Genomic DNA, 27,161 nt, shown 5'->3' with positions numbered 1-27,161 from the left:
TAATTTGCAGGTAATTACTTTTATAGTAGTAATCAATATGCTAGGTAATGACAAAGACGTTAAAAAAAAACCAGAAAGTCATAGGTTTAGGTTTCTGGCAGACAATGTTCCCAACTAGCTGCATCCAGGTTCCAGCTGAGCTAGGCTTGCCTAGTCTTGTTTTCAACTACATTTAAGTTACCTGTTATAAGCTAACATTTGCAAAAAAAGTGTCAAAATTTCCAAAATTCCCGAGCTTAACTTCCCATGGAAAGTTTCCGGAAAGTTTCCGGAGATTTTCCGAAAATGTTCCGCCCCTTTGCAACCCTAATTACAACACATACAAATACATTAATCAGACATTATAGTCTATACTTAGCTCATAGTACATTGCTAACCAAAACCAGGAGCAATTAAAATTGACAAGAAAACATTATATATATATTTATAAAAATATGTTTCCAATAACCATGAAATAAACATGTACAAAAGAATGAACAGTGACACCTACTGGCCAGAATAAACAAAGTGCATGGAGTAGGGTAACTACTCAGAAACATAGAAAAACTAAAACATAGAAAAATACTGTGTGCCCATGCCCCTCGTAGCACTCATTGTGAGCACTGAGCTCTTACCTCAACCTAATCCAAGTCTTAGCAAGCAATTTTTAACCCTCAAACAGCCCTTTCAAAAAGTGAGGAGTGGCCAAAATGTCCTCACTTTGTAAGGTCTATGCTCAAAATGGTCCTCACAAAGATATAAGTATAAACACAAACAGAGATGTGAATGGAAAGTCGACATTTCCCAAAGCAAACGACATCGTCAAGTTCACTGCTCATGTACGCTATATGTTCAAGCTCATGGCTGAAGTGGCACCACACACACACACACACACACACTTTTTAAGGTGCATTGCACTGAAGCGTGTGTGTGCATGCGAAAAGGGCAGAAATAGAGAAAGGAGCAGGCCATGTCAGTGTTTTGGTGTCAGCCATGATGGATGGAGAACAGGAACATATGCTTTGCTATTGTTACTCAGTAAGTCCACCTTTATATAGAGCTGTTTGCTTGGTTTCCAGGCACTGGGTTTGACATGGCTGAGGTCATGACTCACACTGCCACAGCAGGTAATGAAGGAAAATAACATGAGCCACCTGTGGCCCACTCGAGTCAGGACTGACGGCTGAGAGCACCACATGTGCTGTATTTCTATACATGAGGAAATCCTTGAGTAAGAGCATTATTTTCCATAATGGTTGACTCCATGGAGTTGGATGTAAATTAAAGCATTAATTTACTGAAAATTAAAGTTGTTCAATTAATAGTTTTATATCAACAATTAATGATGTAACTTTAAGTGAGGGGCTCGCAAACAGACCAACAGGGAATCATCACCTCTGCCCGCTGGTTGGTCAGCCACTCGGGCCAGTGACACAATAATATTATAAACATATGATCACATTAACGTTTTGGAGGTGGCCAACTTAACCACACATGCAGAGTAACCCCTGAATTCTGAATGATGACATATAGGCCATGTTTAAGTGAGGAACAGATTGAAAAGACAAGATGGAAAATAGAAAGAGAGAAGGGGGAGACGAAAAGGCCATTTCTTTCATATATATTCAATTATTTCATGTTTACAACGTAATGTGTCAAACTCAGTTGTTTAAAGCAGCCAAAATCAATACAATTGAAGTAACTGGGAGACCGATTCTTCAAACGTAAAAAAAACAAACATAAAATGTCTCCATACTGCTCCTGTGGTGTAAATTCAACTCGAAACGGTGACATTTACCTCATGTTTTTAGTCTAAATCCCTTTCCCTTTAAGGCTCAGTTATCTGCTGTAAACCTTTTCTAGCATGCCCAACCTTGAGAAGCCAAAAATGTTCAAACCCCCACTTACCACATTTTTTCAAATTAATTATTAACAATGACAGAGGAAGCAACTAATAAAGCAGGTAATCAAAGTGTAATTTTAGTCATCAAATTCCGCACAATAGCATCAACAGATTTTCATAAAATGTTACTTCAGTCTATAATTTTCAATTATGCACCCCACTGCTATGGCTCTATATCAGAAGAAGTTCAAACTTTCTTTCTACACTGGAACAGTGCCTAGAAGTATAAACCCCTGTAGACCTACATAATATGAACTGTGTATTATAGAGTCAAAACCGTGGGTTACAAACTTGCTCTGACCTTCTAAAATCCACAGAACACATTTGCCATTTACAATTATTGTCGACAGCTTACTCCTGCACTCACTCTCATAACTGTACTCAACAATATTTGACAGTATTTACAACACTACAACCATAGCTGTGGCTGTATTTACTCAGGTCATAGCTATGGCTGGTATTTAGTGAGTAACTAGTGGTTTAAATCTCGGCTCCGGACGTGACAAGGTCAACCTCCTGAAGTCAGTGAGGTGTGAGTCAGTGAGGGGTGAGTCAGTGAGGGGTGAGTCAGTGAGGGGTGAGTCAGTGAGGGGTGAGTCAGTGAGGCGACTTATGTGCTTGGTAAGTAGATCTAGATGTTCATTAAAGTATTGCTAGATAATATTGCTAGTTTATATGAAAAAATGAATCAAACTATCAAATATTCCCATTGAAAAGCTAAATCGTATCCAATTAACAACATTCTTAGACAGGTACATCTCTATCTTGAATTTTCAGTCTAATATAGTTAGTTGCTTCTTCGCTTTTACAAATAATATATACTTTGTATCATTGGGTCTGACACATTCACCATGACAATTTTTTTCACAAATATGAGCAATGATAAATTACTGATGGTTTAAAATATGCACGAATTGATTATATTGGCCACCTCGGAGCAAATGCACTCCTAAACAACAAAACAAATGAAAATCCAATTCAATCCCATTATTACTCTGTTGATGTCTCCAACTCGTTTGCAGGAGCTGGGGCAAATGAAAGTCCCATAATGTGACTGTCCCACATAATCATTTGGTCAATTAATAAATCTTATAAATCAGTGGTTAGCAAGAACAAAGCTAAAGGGAGTTTATTTTTACATCAAGCTCTTTATAGTAATCTCAGGGAAATGTGTGTGTGGCTACATTAAGCATGTGTTTGAGGGGGGATCTGGGTGAAGTGCACCTGGAGGCCATATGTGAGCCAAAAGTGCTCAAAAACATCACGGAGTGAAAAAGTCATGCACACACAAACATAGGTAAAGCCTGCCTACAGGGCTGTAACATGGCCTCTGTACTTTGTGGTCACAGGATGCCAATAAATGAGCCAGAACTCTGTGATTGAGTCTCACTTAATGTGATACCAGATTGAGTTGAGGTCTGCTCACACATGCTTCGACTTCCTCTCGGTCTTGGTATGAATCAGGGCCTGTTTTCTGGCTGAACCGCATCCAGTGGTGGGGCCGACCCTCTAAATGCAACTGTCGCTGACTGACTGAGTGTTCAAGATAAACCATTGGTCAGTCAAATGGCTCATGACTGAGAGATTAGGTTTGACCATTGGATTGGCCAGCTTAGTTTTAGGGTTATAGCCACACTAATAGACATTTAATTTAGCATCTCACTTCTGCTACGTTTAGGCCTGGTGTCCACACCACTCTGGAATTTTTGAGCCTCTAAAACGGAGGACCTGGAAAATGCTGCTTTTTAGTCTTAACAGGCAAACACTGAGTCATTCCTGGTTGGTTCTTATCAGTTACAACTAAATTTCTAGCGAATGCAGTAACCGTTCCACCTCGTCGTTTGTCCAAGAAAATAAATCCCGGCTCTTACTTTTCTCCAGCTGTTATTGTTTCTTTTGTCATCGTGTTTTCTGCATCCAAGCAACCAACATTAGACAATCTCCTTCCTGTTTATACCAGCACGAGCATGCCCAGTAGGTGAAAGGTCATGTGATTTGCCTTTTCAGGTATGTATGGACGGAACATGTTAATCATGTCAGATTGTTTTTTAAACTAAAACATATTCGTATGACATAGTTTTATTCATTTTCCTAATTGACGTTGCCATTTCAAAATGAATTAATGCAGTTAAATAATCAGTGGATGATGTAATGGAAACTATTCCCCAAAAACCCCAGCAGTGGCAGCTCTATTATAACCTGACCATCTTTTTAAAAAAAAAACGGATGAAATAGCCCACTGTCACCACCAGTATATAAAGGTGAAAGAAACCATAAAAAAGGAAACTGATTTCCATCACTTACAATATTCAGAACGTCATACAACTCAAAAATTCAACTGGACAGCAACACCTGCGCACATTGCTCTACTGCCGAAGACAAGCACTCCCGTGTCTTCTGGTTTTACACACCAGCTGGGCGTGTTCCCACATCCTCGGCCTCGGCATCCCCCCCCCCACTTCTATCTCTCTTTTAGATGATCTCTCCTCCCTTACCAACCCACAGCATCTCCAAACATCCCATCTCATCTTAACAGCATTGACCGTGGCCAAGAAAGTCAACAAGAGCTAAATATTATCAAGAAACCACTGTCGCAATCTCTTAACAGACCACGCAAACCCAGAAAAGCTTTTATCAACCCTATAGACTAATCCTACCCGGATCCATTACAGCTGGTCTCCATTCCTGCAGTTTGTCCGAGGTATTTATTGCTATCTGGAATTATAAGAGAACCTCAAGATGCACGATGAGCTGTTTGGGATTTCCTTCCCCTCCCTGCACAGGAATTTAGCACAGTTGGAGTTTTCTCTGAGTTAGCATCTAGTGAATCTGGAAAGCATCTAAATGTATAGTGATATTATGCAAAGGAAAAAGTTGACCACAAACAATTTACAGCTCATGCCAGTAAAAGGTTTCTAACACACTGCAGGTAGCCTTTTATCTTTTATATATTAAGTCCCTCAGGTCCCAATCAGGAGTTTAACTGAATCCCAAAGGGTAAAATTCTGCTGCTGAGCTGCTCGCTACAGGACGGAGACCCAGCATGTGGCCACATGCTGAACAATGATGTCACAGCAGGTGTTTTCCATCACCTTAACACCTGCTGTGACATCATCGGAGGTGAGCTCACACCTTTATCTGAATGTATTCGTAAACAAGGGATTCACACTGGTAGTAATATCTTGGTCAGTGGTCATTTTCAATGACGAACAAATTGACAAATACCGGTTTCCAAACCATTTTAACCAGCCCGAGCTCAAACACCACACGTAGAAATTCCCACCACTATCAACTGAGAACAGACACACAAAGTTCACCGCTCTCTTTCAGTGCCTTGTCAGTTGAACTTTAGCTAGTCCAAGAGAAAAACAAAAACATGAATTTTAACCGTATAATAATCTAACTAAAACTAAAACACATTATATTATAAATCAGTTAATTCAGGGTGCCACGTTTACTATAAAGAGACAATTGAGTTGAAAATTGGGTGATGTTATTTAATCAGTCAGCTCTTTTGCCTGTTTGTTGTTCATTTTGATCCAGTTCAGACCTGGTATAAACATCATTCCTGACTGATCTGATTACAAGTGATCACCCGAATGCGTCCTGAATATGTCTTGAGATCCTATCACTTGTTCCACATTCGGAGGTGGTCTGGGGTCACACTTTCTTTGCTGTGTGAACACAAATGTGTCCTGGGCCACGTATGAAAATTTATATTTATGCTTCTCAGTGTTCATGCGTTAATTGTGTTCTGTGTGGCCACTGCTACAATATCAACACTGCTCACCACATGATTGATACTGATCTAACATTGGCAAAATCTTTCTTCACAGCAGAATTCTGCAATCATTCATTTTGCTCCTCCGGACTCAACTTGCTCTCTTTTGTCTCTCTCTCTCTATCTCTCTCTCAGACACATCTGTAAAGTTAAAGTGGGTGAAATCAGCCTTCAGTCTTTGGAAAGACAATTGAAAGTCGTGTTTTTTTGCATGTAGAGTGTTGACCTGATATCCGTCCACAAGTGGTTACAGGAGAAACATTCAGGACGCATTTTAATCCCATGTGTGACCAGACAAACTTAATGCTATCCCCTTGTGATTGGATAACTCAGGACGGATGTTAATACCAGGCATTAACAGGGTTTTTGACAAGTGAGTGATTTAATAAAATACATTTTTATATAATTTAATAAAAATCAAAGTCAAATTTGTTCTGATCGCCAGTGCTTTCATGTCTGACCTTGGTGCATTGGTGTATAAATGTATTCTAGTGTGGCTCAGTTCATTGTGATCTCACTCTTGAGCTGTTGTCAAAGGTGAAACATGAGAAGAGACGTTGAATCACAGCCTTTCAACTTGATGTCAGTCTCACATTTTTAGACTGAGATACAGTCGATCTGCTTCTAAGGGACTGATTTTTGATATTTTATTCACTTTAGCTTCAGTTTAGGGATCTTTGAATGTGTTTTCGGTTACACATAGGGGCAGTAATCTCCATTGTGTCTTAGCTAATAGCTTCAAGAAACCTCCTCACATCCTGAACATCGTGTAGAAGGATTGAATGTTCTGAGGCTCACATCTGCTAATGTGTGTGCGTGGTATGCATGTTTAATAAATGCCCTTTAAACATCCATGCAACCTTCCAAAACAGCAATGTGGGCAGCACATATGTATATACACATATATACGCCCTCATTTATACTGAGACAGCTGCTGGGATCAGAGGCTGTTCCAAGTTAGTTTTTTTTCTCAAGCAAGGAAACTGCATAATTCTCAATTGTAACACAATTCAAAAATAAGGCATCGTAGAAGCATACATTTAACTAAACCCAAATTCAGACACAAAAGCAGAGTAGAGATTGAAGGTTATTTAATGTGAATAAGAATTTAATAGAAGAGGGGAGCTGGGCTGGACGTTTAGGCAGGTGGGAGTAGGGGCTCAGAGGGAGGAATCCACAGGTCCAGGGAAGCAGCGGTTTGTCCAAAGTCCAAAATCTAGAGAGTACAGACGAGTCCAAATAACAGATAAGGAAGCACAGGAGAAGTCAGGGTGGCCGAGTTGATCTATGTTGCAGAGGCTAACGATCTGGCGGAGTGGGGAAGCGGAAGTCTGGTATTTAAACCTCTGGAGTTTCTCTTGAGGAGGTACATATATGTGTGAACGCAAAAGTCTGAGAGAGAGCCTCCGGCGTCCTTTCTCCAGGTGGCACCCTAGGATAAAGTCCGCAGAAACTCCGGAGGAGCTCATGTGTGAATCCAGCGCAGGATCCACAGTGACTAGGTGACACATCGAACAAGCAACAGACGCAAAAAATGATATAAACAAAAACAAAACAAATTCCTCCGCATGAAAAGGGGAAGCCACAGAATGTTACATCCTGCCTCTGCCTGCTACACTACCCCTCACCTGAACGATCTGGGGGAGAGGTTGTTGTTGTGAATGCGTCCAAACAGAGTATCTAACGCTGCCTTGTTTATGTGTGAAAGGCAACATCTGGAGAAAGTCCAGACCCAATTTTTCGGAGATCCCCTGCTGGTCTGAAATAAAAAAGTTCTTCAGCTAAAAAACCACTGCCCAAAAAATTGGCCCTGCTCTCCAACGACAATGCAAGCCATAGGAGTTAAGCACTAGTTGTTATTTGTTTTTGCGCGAAGAACATCAATATACCAGAATCTGCCAAAAGATCAGCCAGGATGAGACTGAAGGCAAGACGCAGCTATGTGTAGCGGTACAGAAAAATATTTCCCCGGATTTGCAAAGGGAGCTTGTTGAGTATCTGTCAAAGTCAGTCGACATTTATTTTGGCTACACCCAGGGAGGTCAGACAGCTAGCCTTTCAGCTTGCTGTGGCACAGCACATCAAGATGCATGAGTCCAGCAGAGCATCAGTAGGCCAGCTGTAACTGGTTTACAGTGTTTTTGAAGAGGCACCCTTCCCTTTCCACCAGGAAGCCAGAGGCCACAAGCCTTATTCTCATTCAACAAGCTTCAATAAAGAACATTTTGCAACTTTCTTCAAAAACGTAGAAATCGTCACGCGTAAGCACATGTTTCCTCCAGGGGACATTGTTTGCAACCTAAAAGAACTTTCAAGCAGGACTCATGGCGGCTGGAATGTTCCCCCATAACAAGGATGTGTTTTCTGAACAGGATTCTGCCCAATCTTCCGTTACAGTGCGACCAAACCTGGACCAAGTCAGTTTTCCTTTCCTGAGGCTCATAGCAAAGCTGGTGGGGCTGTCAGGTGTAAGAGGAAGATTGCCAAACAGACACGTCAATAAAAAAATGTACTAAAGGAGCACACGGAGCAAAGGGCCAAAAATAAACAAATAAATACAAACATCAGGCTCGTCAAAAATATTCAAGAAACCAGATCAGAAAGCTCAATCCTCAATCTGAGGCGGACAATTTGTTTTTTTCTGTCTTCTTCTGCTTTCTGTTCTTGTCTTAAGTCTTTAAAGCCATTACTAAAAAAAGTGGGCACATGTAACTGGCTCTCCAGGTGCTATATTTGTGCTTCTACAAAAAGTTACTACTGTTACAAAGTTCTAAGAATTCTTTTTTTTTTGATAAAGTTATTCACCGAGCATCTTGGCCCTTCACGGTGTATCTGAGAGAAAAACGATGGCCTGAAATGTAACACTGGGTTTAAGTTTTCCTTTTGAAATAATTTCCCACACAGCTAAATGAGATGAATAGTCTGTATTTAATATAGCACTGTTAGGCTTGATGACCACTCAAAAAACTCTTTACTGTACCATTCACGCACACATTCATACAGTGCATCTACGTGCAGCACTTTCTCAATCCAACATCAATTTGGGGTTCAATATTTTTACCAAGAACACTTCGAAATGTAGACTGGAGGAGCTGGGGATTGAACTACTGACCCTCTGACTGGTGGACAACCCGCTTTTAAATCCTGAGCCACAGCTACAGTCTCACATGTGTTGCCTCTGCCCTCTCCTAATCCTTTTTCCTATTATGTGCATCAGTCCTTTTTTGTGCCTTTGCGTGTTTAAGTTTATACAAATATAGTGAATAATATTTTTACATTTGACATTTGCTGTAAATCCATCAGGCTTCAAAAATAAATCTGTGCATGTGGTGTGAATGATGGCCATCCATCATACTGGACAGCTACAGTATACAGACTGGGGAGTGGGGAGGTAGCTGCTCCGTCTAAAACACCTTTGTTTTGCACCACCACTTTCTATTTAGCTCTTTGTTTTTCTCACGCCAACTAATGGAATGAAGCAAAATATAAAATATATTTTCCTCTGAAGGAATTACAATTTCATTTGCTGTGTATTCAACTGTGGAGAGTCTGTTCCTGCTGCACTGAAGCATTTTGCTCGTAGAGGAAGCCAGAGTGCCAGGTCCACTCTTCCCTCTGGGCTTAATATCATCTGACCACTGAGACAGAAAACAGAACAAATCTAAAAATATGTCAAAATAGAATATGCCTTTCACTTGTGGTATTGTATTGTGGCATGACTGTGTATATGGTCTGTGTGTGGGAGGCCATTAAGGCAGATTTATTCATTTTGATCTAATTTATTTTGGTTTTGCGTGACGATTGGAAATTGTTGATATTATTTTCCACTGATGACACCAACATATATATACACACTGATAAATAATATGATATATGATGTCAGCTAAAAATGTAGATGGGTTTTATCCATTTTATTCATTATTATACAAGGCTGCTGAACTATGCCTAACCCTAGAAAACTGTTTCAGCATCATCATAACAAATGATGTCAGCAGCCTGTCTGCTGCATCTATCCACTGTAGCAAATAATACATCGTGCCACAGACTCTTTGCCCTGTTTGAAAAACATCTATAAAAAGACACTTTGAAGGCCACAATTACCAGTTCTGTCCCGTTTCTGTGGGGCTATATTTAACCCCTTACTGTATAAATAGGGTGGATACAGCTGGTGGAAAACATTGTAACTTAAAGCATAGATGTAAATGGTCTGTACTTATATAGTGCTTTTTTAGTCCTGATGACCACGCAGAGCTTTACAATACAGTTTTGCCATTCCCCCATTCACACACATTCATTCAGAGCCTCTATGTGCAGCACCTTCTCTAACACACATCACTCACACACTGTCGGCACAGCTCTCAGGGCCATTCAGTGTCTTGTCCGAGGAGAATGGGGGCGACTGGGATCCAACCTTCTCTTTAGTGGACGACACATAGCCACCCACGATGTCTTTGTATTTATCTGTTGCACCTGAAATGAGGCTGTTCAGTCTGTGCTATGGGGGCGTGGCAGCAGCCACATCCTTCTTACATTAGTTTTCCAGGTAATTCTAACATTTTTTACTTACAAGCATAAACCTATACAGCACGTCTTGTTCTGCACCTTGGCTCAGTGTAAGAACATAGGTGCTAATCTTGATTTACAGGTTAATAGCTGAGGTGCAAAACTTTGAGCGGCTCAAATATATGCTCACTGATGTCACGCGGTGTATGTGTTCATGGTCTCGATTCTTTGCACTGCTTTATCACCGCTAACAAAACTCTGTTCGGTCCTTCGCTTGTAAGCTTGCAAACCACTAACAGTGTAGGGTTTGTTTTTTTTTACATTGGGACTTCTTGCCCCTTCTAATATGTACCAGCACTTTGGTGCCAAAACTATTTATGCCATTTATTGTAATTGTGCACCCCCACTCAGTTTGACTGTCTTAAAATAGGGTCATGTACAGTACAGTGGAGAGACTCAACACCATACAAATCTCGTCTGGTGCAATGTGAACGGCAGTGAGATGAGAGCCCATCACATCATCTGGATTGATTGAGTTGTATGGTACTCCACACCAAACATGCGACAGATGCCAAATTGAAACCCCCCCCCCAAACAATACAAATATCTCCAGATTAAAAAGTTGTGCCATAGAAGACATTGATGAGGAGAGCTTTTGGTGACCAAGGCCGATGCCGGTGTTGATGTGCTGTAAACTCTGCAGTGGAATTTATACGTTACATCCTACTTCTGCCCGCTGCACCCCCCCCCCCTCACCTGAACACACCATAGATTTCTGTGTTGTCGTGAACGTGTCTGAGTGGAGAATCTCCTGCTGTGCATGTGCATGTCTGAAAGGCAAAGTCATGTCCAATATTCACCATCCTTTGTTTTGGTTTCAGAGAAATATATCTGGAGCTTCTGAAGTTAAATATAACAGCTGTCTGCTGCTGGTAACCAGGCGGCTGAGAAGGGTGAGACTAAATAAACAGGAGAGTTGCGATGATGTAAAACCAAAAGTATGAGCTAAAAGAACGAGGCACTGATGTGTTACTACAAGTGACACTTTGTACATTACAGACAGTAACCCCTTGTTTATATAAAAAATAATGAAGCTCTAAGTTTGACATCCTAACATTGACCTTCTTCTACTGGTGGTTTGTGGGCATCTTCGCTTTACTTTTGTTTTCCCTAAAAGCAACAATAATTACGGTGAACAGCTGTGCCCATATTGTCATACTACACACGTAACCAAGCACGACAGTTGCTCTGATTCTTTCTCAGCCAAACCCAGGTCCTCAGAGTTCCCCTCCACCGTCGGCAATAAACTGTAATTTCAAGCTAAAATGGGGAGGATTTAACCACACAAAAAAAATCCCATTTAGAAGCAGTATTCAGTCTGCGGTATGGAGCTGTTTCCAGAGTCGCTTTAACCCAGAAAGAACTCAAAGACTTGATTTAGACGAATTGCTTTTGTCACTTTGCATTCTTCTGTTGTTTGTAAGCAGTGCACGGAGATGAGAGGGAGGTATGCAGAGTCTGTCTGAGGAGATGCAGTATCAATATCATTTTCTACTGGAATATATTGTTTATTTATTCACTGAAAAGAAGTGCTGACTTTCAGGTGAATGTATAATCAGTCACATCAGAGGACCGCACATTTACTAAATCTGCAAAATTTAAAATTTTCCGTGCAATATATATAAAATAAAACAATGTTGCAGCGCCGTAACCCCCAGAAAGGGTTGGAGGATGCTATCTGGCATATAAATATCCCTGGGAAATGCTAAAAAGGCTAAATCATACTAGAGAAAGAAAAAAAGAGTACAAAGTAGAAAACTCGGCAGCCTCACCACAAGCTGATCTGACCCCATGCACATATCTGGAAAAACATCAAACAGAGCAACATCACAGACATCACAGAATAAACGGTCAACACATACCTGCTGTGAAATAATACAACACACAACTCTAAACCAGATTATCTACAGAATCTAATTGATCATCAAAATTCTAATAATAATCAAATGACCAAATGTTTTAATATAGGGAGACAGGGCCGAGTGGAAAAGGGGGAGAAAGCACCCTTTTCACAAATGGTAGCACAAAAACTGAATTCAACAGATGTGTGATCGAGGTAACAAAGATTTGTTACCATTGAAATTGTACAATTGAATCTTTGGATAACATATAACAATACATTTATAAAAACCGGCAAAGTAAACTCACAAGATTCCTAAAACATTACAAAGTGAATTAGAAACTCAAAAAAATGTATAGAAATAAAAGCTACTTCAATACAAACACGAATGACCCTGTCTTGGTGTTGTTGATCAGTGCATAGTGTGATCTGTACAGATGGTTTCATATTTATCTCCTTACCACAATATTCTGTGCTTGGGCCGTTATTTACAATCAACAATATCATTACTTACTTTTTTTATGCAGGCGATACAATCTTGTGTGCAATCTTCTGCATCTCAACCCATGTGTATATAACTGTTTGCCTTTGTTGTTTTTCAGACATCTCTGGTGCTGAATGCTGGAGAGACAAAATGAACCAATAATATGTTTGTCTGGCATCTATAAAAATAATGGCAGTAATATCAAAGCTGTTTCTTCTACAAAAACATATTGAATTAACTGAGATAGAAATCTGACTTTTAAACTTATTAGAATAATCTTTCATATATTAGATTATACTGCACTGGATTTTTCTCTTGAAGACAGGAAAGCCATTGTGGCCATCATTTTTGTGCTTGACTGTGAAAAAATCCTTCACACTGCTCACTCACCAAAAAACTATTTTACTCAATGCTTATATAATCTCCACTGTGAGCAATTTGAAAAAGTAGCTCCTGCCTACAAGAGCACACGTAGCCTATCTACCACTAAAGTGGAATTTTACATTTCTTTTCAAATTTAGACAAATCCCAGAACTAGTTAACTCTTGATGTGGGCGGCTGTGGCTGAGGGGTAGAGCGGTCGTCCTCCAACCTGAAGGTTGACAGTTTGATCCCCAGTCTTCCCCATCTGCATGCCGAAGTGTCCTTGGGCAAGATGCTGAACCCCGAATTGCCCCTCATAGAACAACAAAGTGCTGCTAATAGATGCACTGTATGAATGTGTGTGTGAATGGGTGAATGTAAAACTGTGCTGTAAAGAGCTTTGAGTGGCCATCAAGACTAGAAAAGAGCTATATAAATACAAAACCATTTACCATTTGATATCCCACAAGTGAAGACTAACCTTGGCATCACTGCTTTTAGAACTGTGCATCATAAAAACAGAACAAAAGGCAGAGGACACTGAGACTTCAATATCTAAAAATGTTTGGACTGGAGACAATGGAGATTTGTGTGATTATTGTGATTGTTGTTGCTGTTTTTCTCTGTTTGTGTGCGAGTGGCTGTTTTTCTATCATTCAAATGTATCTCACTGAAATTACCTTTGAAAATCCAGATTATAGTATGGTTTGCAGATACCCCAAAATAACAAATCAAGTTTATTTATAAAGCTTATTTAAAAACAACCAGAGTTGACTGAAGTGTAGTACAATTAAATAACAATAGAATAAGAGGATATAAAGAAAAGCCACTTAATAAGCTTAAGATGAGTTCACAAAGCAAACCCGTAGGCATAGGCTAAACAGGCTTGAAACAAACAGGCTATGAATTAATTAATCAATAAATAAACAAGACTTGATCAAGGACAGTCCAAAGCCGGAGAGAACAGTCTGGCAAGGTAAGGGTTTAGCTATATTTTTGAGCTGTTAATATGTTTACCAAATTTAAGGCTGGATCAAAGATAAAACAGATTTTTGGCCTGGACATGGATGTGAGGCGCCATGGGCTCAAAGTGATTTGAGAAAATCCAGATGGAAGAGGAGGGACCAAACAAGAGATTATCTTCCTTTTAAACTTAATGTCTTGATAATGTGTACACTCCATTAAAACTATTGCAACTCGCCACTCCTAAAAGAGTAGCATATGCAAATCTGTATGCAACAAAATTTCATTGGAATCATCAAGAAACAAAAAGGGGAAGAAAGGATTAGAGATGGTTTAAAAACTGATCCCTATAGTATCCATGTTATATGGGATGTTTTATATTTGATCATTTGTTTTTACATGTTGTATTTAAGTAGTATTTATTCATCTTAGTGTATGACCATAGCCTATATCCTATTGTTTCAATTTAGCAATCAACAGTCATTAACAATGCCAACATTTTTTTTTATTGTTATGTATAGCTTCATATTTTGTCCACAGGTAGACCTAGGTGATAAACACCGAATACACATGTTTTATGGATAACAATACAAGTCCCAAAAAGTGAATAAAGGCCACTAATAACATAAATAGGTGTTAAATTCAGTGTGCAAATAACAATTACAGGAAAACCAAAAAACAATGCAGAAGTCAACTTTGCATAATGCACACTGGTACTGATACTCTAATGTAATACTGGAACTGTATTACATTAGAGCATCAGTTCCAGTATCATGATACAGAGGAAGTAACATGCAGCATGCTTATGTTAATCAACCTGGACTAAGTTTGCTGCATTATGTGAAAAAACATCCCGTGAGTGTCTCTTACACCTGTGAGTCCAGATTCTGTTATAGTGACAGCCTGTCGACCCCTTCAACCCCACGGTCACAATCTGCATCTTTTCCCTAGCGGCGGAAGTTGTTCTCCTCGTCCTCCTCCCCTCTCATTATCTGTCACTCATCCTGACAAGCTGTCCACGGTGAAACAGCATCTCCTCTGAGGCTAAAGTAAGTGGCAGGTGTAAAGCTGTGCTCTGACTCCAGGATGGATGTAGATATCGACCGCAGCCGGCTAACATGTGGACAGCAGATGCACACGTGGTATCTATACATACTCAGGGATATGTGAACGTGGACACATTCCACACATGCTCACTGGAAAATGCAAAAAAGAAAATAACATATGTGACAGCCGAAAGAAATAGGTCTAATGTTTAGCAAGAATATATAATGGATCCAGTGGACATGTGGACATTCAACAGATAGCGTATACTTTTTCCTTTGGGTGGAATATATCTCAAAGAAAAGCTCCTCTTTGGCTTTACTAATCAAGCTTGATGTGGGACACTGCAAAAGCATATGAGAGAAATTTCATGTGCTGCCATGCAAAAACAGTAACATAACATAATTAGTTCTTAGAAAATAAGAACATTAATTTACGTTGAGAAAATGTCATTAGCAGCTCCAATAAGTTGTTAATTATACAGATATAGGTTAGCTTACGTGCAGTTAAAGGTAAAACCACTGTGCCAAAACATCCATATACACTTATTGTATAAGTTTATCACTGTGAGCGTATTTAATAGACTATTTTGTGAAGATTTGCACTAGATTTTCTTATCCTGGTTAAAGTTTAATGAGTACAATTGAAAAACCGTAGGAGAGAAAAAAATTGATATTTGAAACAGAAATTTGAAAATAAGCCTTTGATTGTTTCAAATTGGGAAAGGGAACTGCACAGTTCATAGCTTACATTCTGTGTAACAAATCATCAGCATTGCTCTCATTGCTATTGACTCTCATAACCACAACCAAGCTCTCTATAGCCGCTGCAGGCAGTGTGTTTTATTTTATCTGCGTTGCCGCAGTCTATTGAAAACCCAAAGTGAGCAGTTGGAATAAAATCAAAACTGTTATAGCCCACAGCTGAACACAAGATTTGGGAATTGTAAGGATTTTACATGGTAATAAGAACACCATTTAGTTTGGATTGTAGCTATTAATCAGAAAAGTAACACTAATGGCGCCATTGTCTTTAGGCAAAAAGCCACAATGTAAAGTGTATCTCATTTAGGGCAGGTGTAGTCTAACTTAAAAGTTCAAACGATAAATGCCTTTAATTTAGCTTGAGATACAAAACTTTCCATTCCAGTGTCCAGTCTTGTGCAAATATTGTTGATTTGGGGTCGCTGAAATTCATATGCTGTAAAAATGAACATATCCAATATGTTTCTCGTACTGAAGGGCTCTGAAAGGGCCAGTCAGAGGAACAACATCCTCCAGTTGAGTTTCTCCAGGCAAAGCAGACGTGCCTGTGCTCTCATGTTGTCTGATCAAAGCCAGAGAGAGGGGAAACACAAACAGTTACAAAGACAAACTGAGTGAAGGAAACATCTCAAAAACAGCGAGCTGGAAAGAAAACACATTCATCATCAATTCGGTCCCAGCTGTGAACGCACTGGAATTAATCAGGAGTACAAAGCCATGAAGAAACAAAGTCTGTGATGCAGACCAAAGGAGGCCTGTTAACCGTCAACTAAATCCCACTGTGTTTACATGCTGGATTCAAACACTGTGACATCTCCCAAATACACCTGAGCATTACGCAACCTACAGTAGTTTGAATCCAAATGGGTCCAAATGTATTTTCTGTCACTGACTGACATCAGTCGACTTGGTTGCAGGAAACATGTGAGTGAGGACGACACACTATTAGAGGACAATCTGAACCCCAAAACACTGTCGCCCACATTGTTGTCTAAGAGAAGTGGGACTAAGTAGTTGATTTCCAATAAACATGAACTGTAGGTTTCAGGTCGTGGATATGATGCCCCAGAATCATATCCCGAGTCAAAACATCAAGACCAACAAGTCAGGTGACTAGTGAGGACCAACAAGTGAGTTTAGTCCCTGGTCATGTTCCAAGTCAAGACCAACATGTGAAGGCCTGAGTCAAGACCAACAAGTGAGACAAGGCCCAAGTAAAGACCAACAAGTGAGACAAGGCCCAAGTAAGACCAACAAGTCAAGTCCAGAGTCAAGACCAACCGTAGACAGGCCAGTCAACCCTCATGTCAAGTCCAGAGTCAAGACCAACAAGTGAGACAAGGCCCAAGTCAAGACCCTCATGTCAAGGCCCAAGTTAAGACCAACAAGTGAGACAAGGCCCAAGTCAAGACCAACAAGTGAGACAAGGCCCAAGTTAAGACCAACAAGTCAAGTCCAGAGTCAAGACCAACACGTGAGACAAGGCCCAAGTCAAGACCATCATGTCAAGTCCCGAGTCAAGACCAACAAGTGAGACAAGGCCCAAGTCAAGACCAAAAAGTCAAGTCCCAAGTCAAGACCCTCATGTCAAGTCCCGAGTCAAGACCAACATGTGAGACAAGGCCCAAGTCAAGACCATCATGTCAAGTCCCAAGTCAAGACCAACAAGTGAGACAAGGCCCATGTCAAGACCAAGCCGAGTCCCGAGTCAAGACCAACAAGTGAGACAAGGCCCAAGTCAAGACCAAATCAAGTCCCAAGTCAAACCCTCATGTCAAGTCCCGAGTCAAGACCAACAAGTGAGACAAGGCCCAAGTCAAGATCAGTGAATCAAGTCCAATTTGAAGTTTAATCTTAAGTCACTAGTTTATGACGTATGTCCAAGTCATGTTATTTGAGTTCACACCTCTGCTCTTTGAAACCCTATTATTTTCAAAGATATAGTTGTTAGTAAATGTGGCCTCAACTTGTACTTCATCCCTCCTGTTACATCTGCATATTGGTCCATTTGGTTTCCATGTGTATAAAATGTGCTTATATGCCTTCGAGCATGCCTCAAAATATTCAGAATGAAAGCAAATGTAGCAACACATAAGCAGATGGTGGTTGTATGTCTGAGTGAACACTGTGTGTGGGGAGCGGTTGAGAGTAATTATAAAACTTTAACCATGATAGTATCGCAGTAATATGTATCAGCTGTGGGGAAATCACAGTCATGCAAGGAACCATGTGAATACACATTCACAAATACATATAATGAGCGATACCTCAACCTTTACAAACCCAGAACACATGCACACACGGGAATTTTCTTTGGATCTTCGACAGGTCTCTAAGGCAAAGTGGCAACATTAGATAAAAATCTCATTACTGGGTTGCATATGTGCTGGAGTTCTGGAATGAATTAGGAAACTCTTCTGCCTCAATATGTGTAACGTGCATGAACCTGTGTGACCAGCCAGGTTTTAATCAGTGAGACCGGTGTTAGGTTTCACATGCGTTTCATTTATTGCAATCCGGATGGTTACAGGGATTTGGCCTGTGACCATGATGTTCAGCTAAAAGTATTAGGTACTGTCACATCCTCAACTGTTGCCTGCTCGAAGGAAGCAGCGTTCAAATTTCACAATACTGTAGTAGAGATCCATTTATCATGACAAATAAAACCCTTCAACTTTATGCAATCAGTACATTGTTTACACTAACATGATCCCTTTCTACCATTATACTTGGAGACTTGTGGGATTAGAGTTTTGTGTTTTCTCATTTCTCATTCTGGGCACTGCATGGTCTCACGTTAATTACACATACAAACAACTAATTGAGCCAAACCCAAATTAGTATCACTTGGCATCCGTCGTTGCAATTCTGCAATCCCACTCTGACAACGAGGAACGAGACACAAATCTCCTACAGTATTGTCACACTTTACTGCTCAGAGCATGGTGCACAAGACAAAGGTTGGTTTGTAATATGCACCCCCGATGGGAAGCTGTTCTTTCTCTTTATACCTTTGGCTCCTTCCTCCCCCTCTGGTTGAGGGTTAGGGTTTCTAAGCCAAAGGTCAGGATCTTCTGATGACATCAGGCCAAGATTCATTCAGTTGCACAGGATACAGCATGTTCAAGGTTACATTGTATAAGATTCAATCATGATCAATCAAAGGGGAAATTAACATGATTACATTGTGCATGATCCAAATGTTACATTTCCCTTACACATCTAAGAAATGTCGCAATATGAAATCGTTTGTCAACACTCATAAGTACAAAAACACAACATAGCATTATACAACCTACTGAATTGTGCTCATCCCCAAAAAACGTCACTGTCAACACTGGACTTCTTTACATCCTCGATGCACCTAAAAGTTTGAAGTCGGTCAGATAAGCAGTTGTCGAGAAAATCTAAATACAGACAGACAGACAGACAGAAATTCATTAATGGATGAATTTCTGAGAGGCTCTACTGTCTTTTCCATATTTCTATATTTCAGAAATTGGTCTTGGATAATCCAAATGAAATATATTGGAGGCAGACCATGAGAAACATTAGAAAGAATAATCTAATTCAAATCTGCATTTACAATTAAGACCCAGTTTCTAAAATGAACCATTACTAATGACAACATCTTTTTACAAAAAGGCTGGGCATTAGCGCCATCCAGTGGCCATATACTTGTACTATAGGATGTACTTAGTTATTTTCTTCATATACTTTATAAAAAAAATGTCAATTCAACACAACAAGTTAATTGGTAAATATAACTGAGGTTTTAGGGTTCATGTGTTGATAATGATGACTGGTTATTGTGTTTCAATCAAACCATTGGTACAATCTATTTTTGATTTATTGGTTATATGAAATTAAATATAAATGAAATGTGTCGCTTATATTTTGTTTCTATACAAACCAGTACAGACATTACCACTTAAACTCGGCCACTGGTGTTACATCATTACACACGAGTGCACGTTACAAAATGTGTACGTTTCTCTCGTGTCTACGTGATGACGTGTTACTGTACGTAGGGCACATGTAAGCGCACAGTTGTGCAACTCCTTCTGGGTAACGGTAGTTGTCCTGCACGTTGACATTGGTGCGGTATCCTGAGAGAGGAACCTCCTGGGCTCACTTCGCAAACAGGTCAGCCGCTTCTCTCCTGTCTGGTGTTTATCTCTGTGGCTCACTGAATGAGACACGCGTGGATCCCTGCGTGTGTCATTACTGTGCTCTGTTTAAAAATAGCTTTAGAATAAAGAGCAAAGAAGGCAGTCATCATATCAGCTAACGTTAGCATAGCCGCTAGCTAGCGTGGCTAACGTGTACTGGGAGCAGTTGGTGCTAAGCCAGGTTCGGCACCGTTTATTTAAAATACATTCCGTTTGAACACACACGCACACACACTCCTCCGGTTTAGTGTGCTGTGCTCTAAAGGTCTGGAGACAGGTTGTGTAAGTCGTGCAGGTGCAGTGGCTCTGAAGGCTGTGATGCTAACGTTAGCCGTGAGGTTGTTCAAGGATAACTTCAGACAGGAAGTTCAATGTCAGCCTCTCCCTGTCTGCAGCTCCACCTGAGTGTGCTCGTGTTGGTCACAGGAGCTCACTGGAGACCTCCACTGACTCCTCACACCTTCAGTCAAACGCTGTTAGCTGCCCTCCTGCTATTTCATTCATTTTGCTGATCTGGACTGAGTCCTTAGTCGTTTGTGACAGATTCGTCGCTTCTAAATATAAGTACACGCTTACAACTGAGTGGTCATTTTTTAAAGGTTCAGTGTGTACGATTTAGGTGAAAGGGATCTATTGGCAGATATTGAATATAAAATAATCCTAGGGATGTTTTCAGTAGTGTGTGATTATCTAAGTGGTTCGAATGTCTGTTTTCTTTACCCCTAGAATAGACCATTCATATTTAAATAGTTGGGATCCTCTCTACAGAGGCCACCATGTTTTTTTACAGTAGTAAAAACTGGACTAACTTAACACCTTTTCAGTTTTTATGACAACCGAAGGCTACCACGGGTTCTCTAATGTTTGGGAGAGGATTGTGAAGTGAGGGGTACTCAGCTGCCTGCAACATGCAAATTCATCACTAAATCCTATCACTCCATTTCATTTCCCTAAACTGTGTCTGACTTAACACCCAGGCTACAGGACTGAAGAGGAAAGATCAGTTTATACCATGCAACTGAAAACTGTAGAGGTTCAGTGTCTTCTGTAGCACCCGTCTTCAAACTAGTTCGCCACACCAGTGCATCTGACTTCAAGACACCTGTTTACTGCTGTTTACTGTTCTGACTGATGTCTTTTGTGTTGTTTCCACATCAGACAGAGCAGGATGGGAGCCTCCATGTCTACACCTGCTGCTCCCACAGTGAGGGCAGAGGCTATGATGGCTGCCCCCCCGCAAGCCTGCCCCATGCACAAAGAAGCTCCGCCTGTCACAGGTAGAACATTACTAATTTCACGAATGTCTTTCTGCCTGTCTGTGGAACGCATATATTGTGTTATCTTATCATCCTCACACTTTGCATGTCTATTGTAAATTGCCCAAGTAAGTGCAGTGCGAGTTTGACGAAATATGGACACGTGATTAGTCAATATTATAAAAAGTTGGGTAAATAGTTGTCTTCAAATTAAAGGCACAACATTCTTTTTGTTGCAGCAATGCTTTATATCGTGCTGAATCACAGAGCTTTTATTTTGAAAAGTTGAAGAACTTTGGTCTGAAGATTGTGTGGCTTGCTAAACAGAGCTCTGAAATAGTCAACATGCAATATATGTAAAGTAGTTAAGCAAATCATCAAAACATGTATATAAATAAACTTCACTTTGCACTATAGACTGTTTATAAAAAGCCCTGCACACAAGGTCCAGCACTCAAACAATAACAAAGAGACAGTATATTGTGGAACTGTTTTATAAAGACACACTAATGACCAGTCATCATTCTGAAGTAGCTCCAGATTAATACCACAGGCCAAGAAAACAAGCATATTTAGAACGGCCACTGACTGCACTGGTATAAAACAATTTAATAATGATTATATTTTGTAAACATACTGTAATCTTTCTCTCTGTCTTCCTTTTGTAGTGTCTCCACCTCCGGGTTGCCCCATGCATCAAGCTCAACCTGTCACAGGTAGGTGTATAACCCTCAGGGTCATAGCACAATCCCATAGCTACTAAAGCTACTACATGTGAGGTTTCTCTGCCACTGACCACGGTCTGTTCCTGTGAGCGAGTGGTGTTGACCGTTGTTATAGGTTGTGGTTCACCCTCTGAGCAGCCCTACTGCGTCAGAGCATTTTTCTGTATCTGGATCGTTGTACTGTAGAAATGATTAAAAAAGCGTTAGGTTAGTACTGTTCTCATTATGCCTCAATCATGTGTTTGTGTCTTCTGTAGCGTCTCCTCCGCCCGAGTGTCCGATGCACAAAGCAGAAGCAGGTCCCGCCCACCAGGAGCGGGCCTATGAGTTTGTGGAGTGTCCCATGAAAGCTCCAGCAGACATGAAAAGTGACATCGACCCAGCAAATATGGTACTTGCACCAATTAAGTGTAGGAATATAGGGGGGGGAGAGCTGTCTGTCGGGGGAAAAGGCACAAAAAGCTGAAAGTCAGTCAGCAATACTTATGCTGCTTTCAGACACACAGTGAACTCCGGAGAACCTCCAGAAGTTCTGTGACAAAGACAAACTCTGCCAGAGAAAATGGCTGTGCTGTATATATGTGGAGTTGCAGGTGGATTGTGACTGAATTTCAATTTGGACGGGATTGCAGTTAATGGTTCAGTGTGTTAGATTTAGGTGAAAGGGATCTATTGGCAGAAATTGAATATAAAATGATCTTACTGATGTTTTTACAAGTGTGTGTGTGTGATGATTGTAAATCTAAATTGTATGAATTGTTGTTTTCTTAACTCTAGAATGGACCCTTTATATTTAAATACTTTATATTTACATCGGGAGCAGGTCCTCTCTATGGAGGCTGCAATGTTTTTTTTTACAGTAGTCCAGACTGGACAAACTAAACACCTTTTTTAGTTTTTATGACAACTGAAGGCTACCACAGGTTCTCTTTCATGTTTGGAAGGGGAGGATGAGGTGTATTCAGCTGCAACATGCAACTTCACCACTAGATGTCACTAAATTCTACACACTGTACCTTGAATATCGTGGTCATTCGTGTGTCGCTGATTTGTTTTCCCTTCCTGTTTGTCTACAGATGCCTCCTCCGAACCAAACACCAGCTCCGGACCAGCCCTTTGACCTTTCAATCTCGAGACAGGAGTCCAACATTCCCCGTCACGGTGCAGAGAAGAACTGGGTTTACCCATCTGAACAGATGTTCTGGAATGCCATGCTGCGAAAGGGGTCAGTTCTTACTGAATGGGTTTTTAATTTCAAGCATCTGATGTTAACATATATAGTCTGCTGTTTTTCAGACAGAAGGGAAAAGAAACAATGCACAAGAAAATATTTTCATGATATAGTCTAAACAATGTGAACATTAAATTGTGTCTCATCGGCCATACATCTTACCTTAAGACTTAAACCACCGTCTCATGGTTACAAAGACAAAATAATATCGGTTTGTTTTCATCAAGATAGTCTCCAACCTGCATGATCACAAATATAAAGTAAATGATCAGCTGTTTTCAGACACAAGCTCTGGAGGTTGTCTTTCACATATGAAGAACGCAGCAAGAGATTCTCTGGTCAGACGTATTGATGACAACTCAAATCTGCAGAGCAATACGGCGAGGGGTTGGCGCAGCATGCAGGAGTGAGAACATAACCAATACATTCTGCTGAGGAGATCACATGTTCCACACCGGAGTCAGCCCTATTCACCAAAAGCTCTCTCCAAGTAGACATCTTCATTAATGTCTTCTTCTTGTATGGCTCCTTATTTTTTATCCTGAGATGTCTGTATTCTTTTTGTTTTTGTTGTCAGTTTTGCGTACATTGCGTGTTAGAAATGTCATCAACGCGCTCGCCTGCTCACTCGCAGTGAATCTTCCGGAGAATCTCCTGCTCTCACATTTTACCAGGAGGCTGGCAGGAGAATGTTCGCAGCCCCCGACTCAGACTGTGCATTCTCACATACAGCCTCTCCAGATAATTTCAGGAGATCATCCAGTCTGAAAGCAGCTATTTAGACATGCACAATAAACTGACAGGTGCATAAATGAAAGATCAATGTAGCAGAACACTGTAGTTGACACATCCGTCTGAATCCAGGAGACAAATCAGCTGTAAACAGCTTAGGGTGCTTGTTTGAAAATGCTGTACTGTAAAACTTTTTTGCTTTAATGATTACAAGGTAATGCTGATGTAGATGGAGCAGTTGGTGGTGAAGGATTAAAGGGTTCTTAACTTTGTTTTACATCTGTTTCTGTGCTGCAGTTGGCGTTGGCGTGAGGACGACCTCGCTCCTGTTGACATGAACAACATCATTAAAATCCACAACCGAAACAATGAGCAGGCCTGGGAAGAGATCCTGAGATGGGAGGCCATGCATGCAATGTGAGTCATGAAACAATAACATACAAATCAGAAGTAAACAGCCTGTTCTTGATTTGATCTGCCTGTTCATCAAAGTATTGGAGTAAATAGTATTGTGTTTGGTCTCGACTTTTCTCCCAGTGAATGTCCATGTGGGCCGACCCTGAAGAGGTTTGGTGGGAAAGCCAAAGAGTACTCTCCCAGAGCTCGCCTCCGCCACTGGATGGGGTGAGTGACACGTTATCTGCTTTCATTTTAGTTTACAACTTAGATTTTGGCCCCAAATTTGCAGCACATGATTTTCTGCTTTGATATTTATTGTGTTCACAAGAATACATTTAAGTTGCTTTATTTGGTGGCATGGAGTATGAGAGAGAAAAACCTCAGACCACCACTTCCCTCAGTGTGGAGACCCTGAGTCGTGCAGCTGTGTGATGTTAGAGACATATTAGAAGCAGCTGATGCCTCACATCAAACCTACTAAGCTGAAGAAGCGTAATGAAACGAAGATGTTAATTTCACCTCAGTCTCATGTCCAACAAATGCGGCTGCGTCATCGCTCCGTCACATCTGCGTCACTGTTAGAAGCATTTCACATATGTAGCTGCTTCAAGTGGCCACCATTCCAGAGTAGATTAAAGCTGGTTTGCTGACATGTCTTTGTTACAGGCAGACTGTACTTCATTTGATTTATTTTGTATAAAAAATTAGAAAAAGCTTACAGTTTACAAGCCAATGTCATTTAACATTAAAACCTGTATTGGGAAAGGGAATATTAAGAGGGGCTACAGGAGAGAAGAGAAACAGATTTGCAGTTAGAGTTAACTGAGTTTGGTGTCAAATTCTTAGGAATTTCCTCCCACCGACTCAGCCCACACACCCCTGCAACCCTAACAGGATAAGTGATGGATGGATACTCTTTGTTCTGTTGATCTTTAAAATCTTATTTCAATCAATCAATTAATTAATTTCTGTTACCTCTATCCTCACCCTCAGCTACGAGCTGCCTTTTGACCGCCATGACTGGATTGTTGACCGCTGTGGGAAGGAGGTGCGCTATGTCATCGACTACTATGATGGGGAAGTCAACAAAGAAAACTACCAGTTCTCAATCCTGGATGTTCGCCCCGCCTATGACTCTTTAGGTGCCGTCTGGGACCGCATGAAGGTGGCCTGGTGGCGCTGGACCTCCTAAAGAACTACACACACACAAAGACTTTGAATATGGGTTTCCTCATTTAAGCTCTGTCCAACATGTGTGGTGCTGTGAAAAGAAAGACCTGATAGTTTTTGTAGAAGCTCACTCAGTTTGTCCTACATACATGAAGCTTTGTCTGTTAATCATATTGATTTTATGTGGAGAATACAACAACACCCTTGTGCTGCAGTTCACACTTCTTTAAAACAGCATCGATGGAAGGAGGTGCTTGTCAAACAGGTCCCATGATGCTTCACACTGCTTCTGAGAATCTGTTCTGTTTGCTCTCAATTCAAATGTCACCACAGAAAGAGCTTACTTAGATTTTAACTAAAAACGTACCGAATGAAGTTAATCATAGGAGATCTGCTTAGTCTGTGGAAACAGTTTAATATCCTCTGTGACTCTGGAGGAGCTTTATCAAGGCTGAGAAAATAAGATTTATCACAAACAAAGAAACCAGAAATTTCAATCCCACTGCGTTTTCAAATTCACAGCATAGGAATTTGATTTTAAAAGTTTATATTCATTTAAAATTAATTCCTTACAGTAGGCAGGCAAATTGTCGTCTTTGCAAAAAAGTTCCTCTATTGGGGCAGATGGAGAGTCTCACTTTGAGACGACATTGTCAACCACAATTTCCTCTTGATGGAAATGTTGTAAAAAATGTATTAACAGAATGTACATGCAGATCCCATATGCTTATATTTTTATTCTTGCAGAAAAGGTCCTCAAATGCACCTCATAGATGGCAGTAGCTTGTTTAGGGGTTAACTTAGCAGTCTACTGACCAGTTCATATACTGTATTTTTATGTTCTTGTAGTGTTCAAATCATATATTACTTTCCTATTTCACAAAAAGGGATTAAAGCTAAAAATAGCTCAATTGAACAGGATCTCATCTCAGATGTATCACATTTGAATGGCTCTGTCCTTCAGACATGTTTCTGCCCATTCAAAAAATGGTGTGAGGCATTGTTACCAACTATTTACAAGATATTAAAAAACACAAGCTTCTGTGATGTCACCACATTAGCAGAGTCACTTAGTGACATCCATGTGGGGGGGGGGGTAGGTTTAACAGTGCACCTCCTGGAGTCCAGAGCAACACACCTGCCAAGTCTGATGTTGATCGTATGAACGGTTATTGAGGTTGTCTGGAGTTAAGAGCTGAATTTTAGTGCAACATTATCTGCAATTTCTACAGTGCTGTCCGAATTCTACAGAAGAGGATTAGGGCCACTTGAAAACTTTCTTTGGAAAGAATTCAGAGAATTCATTCATAATTATTTTCTTCCTGAAGAATATTTCTTGTGGCGCTGATCCTCTAATAGAATTCCCTGTCTCAGCTCTGGTGTCTCATTTTGTTGTGCTGATATTCATATTTTTATTTATTGTTAGATAAATACGTATAGATTTGTGTGTGCAGAATCTTGAGGTTTCTGTTCCCAGAAAATGTTATTGTTCTGGTGGTCAACTATAAATAAAGCTGGTTTTCCTCCTAAATGATATTGTTCTCTGTCGTGGAAAGTTGTTTGGATACACTACATGGCCATTTGTGTGTAGAGAACCAAAAATCCTTCAGTGGAGTCCAAAAGGCTGCGCTCATGAGGTGTCGGGGTTGAGTTCAGGACTCTTGTCTGTCAACTTCTGCACCAAACAAGGAAATCCATTTTTTATGGCGCTGACAGTTGCGCGGGGTCATGAAAAAAAAAACATTTATTTTTGTTTGATCTTAAGAGCCTAGTCTATATAATGTATTTTAGC

At 40.4% G+C, this 27,161-nt stretch overlaps 1 protein-coding gene across 1 annotated transcript; it reads left to right on the top strand.

Annotated features, from left to right (window-relative positions):
* The first annotated feature begins 19,698 nt into the window (after window positions 1–19,698).
* LOC118098746 (holocytochrome c-type synthase) lies at window positions 19,699–26,903 on the top strand. Its single transcript, XM_035142843.2, has 8 exons — window positions 19,699–19,830; window positions 21,015–21,133; window positions 21,781–21,828; window positions 22,095–22,228; window positions 22,914–23,062; window positions 24,098–24,217; window positions 24,338–24,424; window positions 25,193–26,903. Exons 2-8 carry the CDS (start codon window positions 21,025–21,027, stop codon window positions 25,389–25,391), a joined length of 846 nt encoding a protein of 281 aa, XP_034998734.1. The 5' UTR covers window positions 19,699–19,830; window positions 21,015–21,024; the 3' UTR covers window positions 25,392–26,903.
* Window positions 26,904–27,161: the final 258 nt, after the last annotated feature.

This window comes from Hippoglossus stenolepis, chromosome 19 (assembly GCF_022539355.2).
Source record: "Hippoglossus stenolepis isolate QCI-W04-F060 chromosome 19, HSTE1.2, whole genome shotgun sequence".
Classification (NCBI taxonomy): domain Eukaryota; kingdom Metazoa; phylum Chordata; class Actinopteri; order Pleuronectiformes; family Pleuronectidae; genus Hippoglossus; species Hippoglossus stenolepis.
Note: the sequence above shows the minus strand (reverse complement) of the source record. Positions and strands in the feature narration are given on the sequence as shown.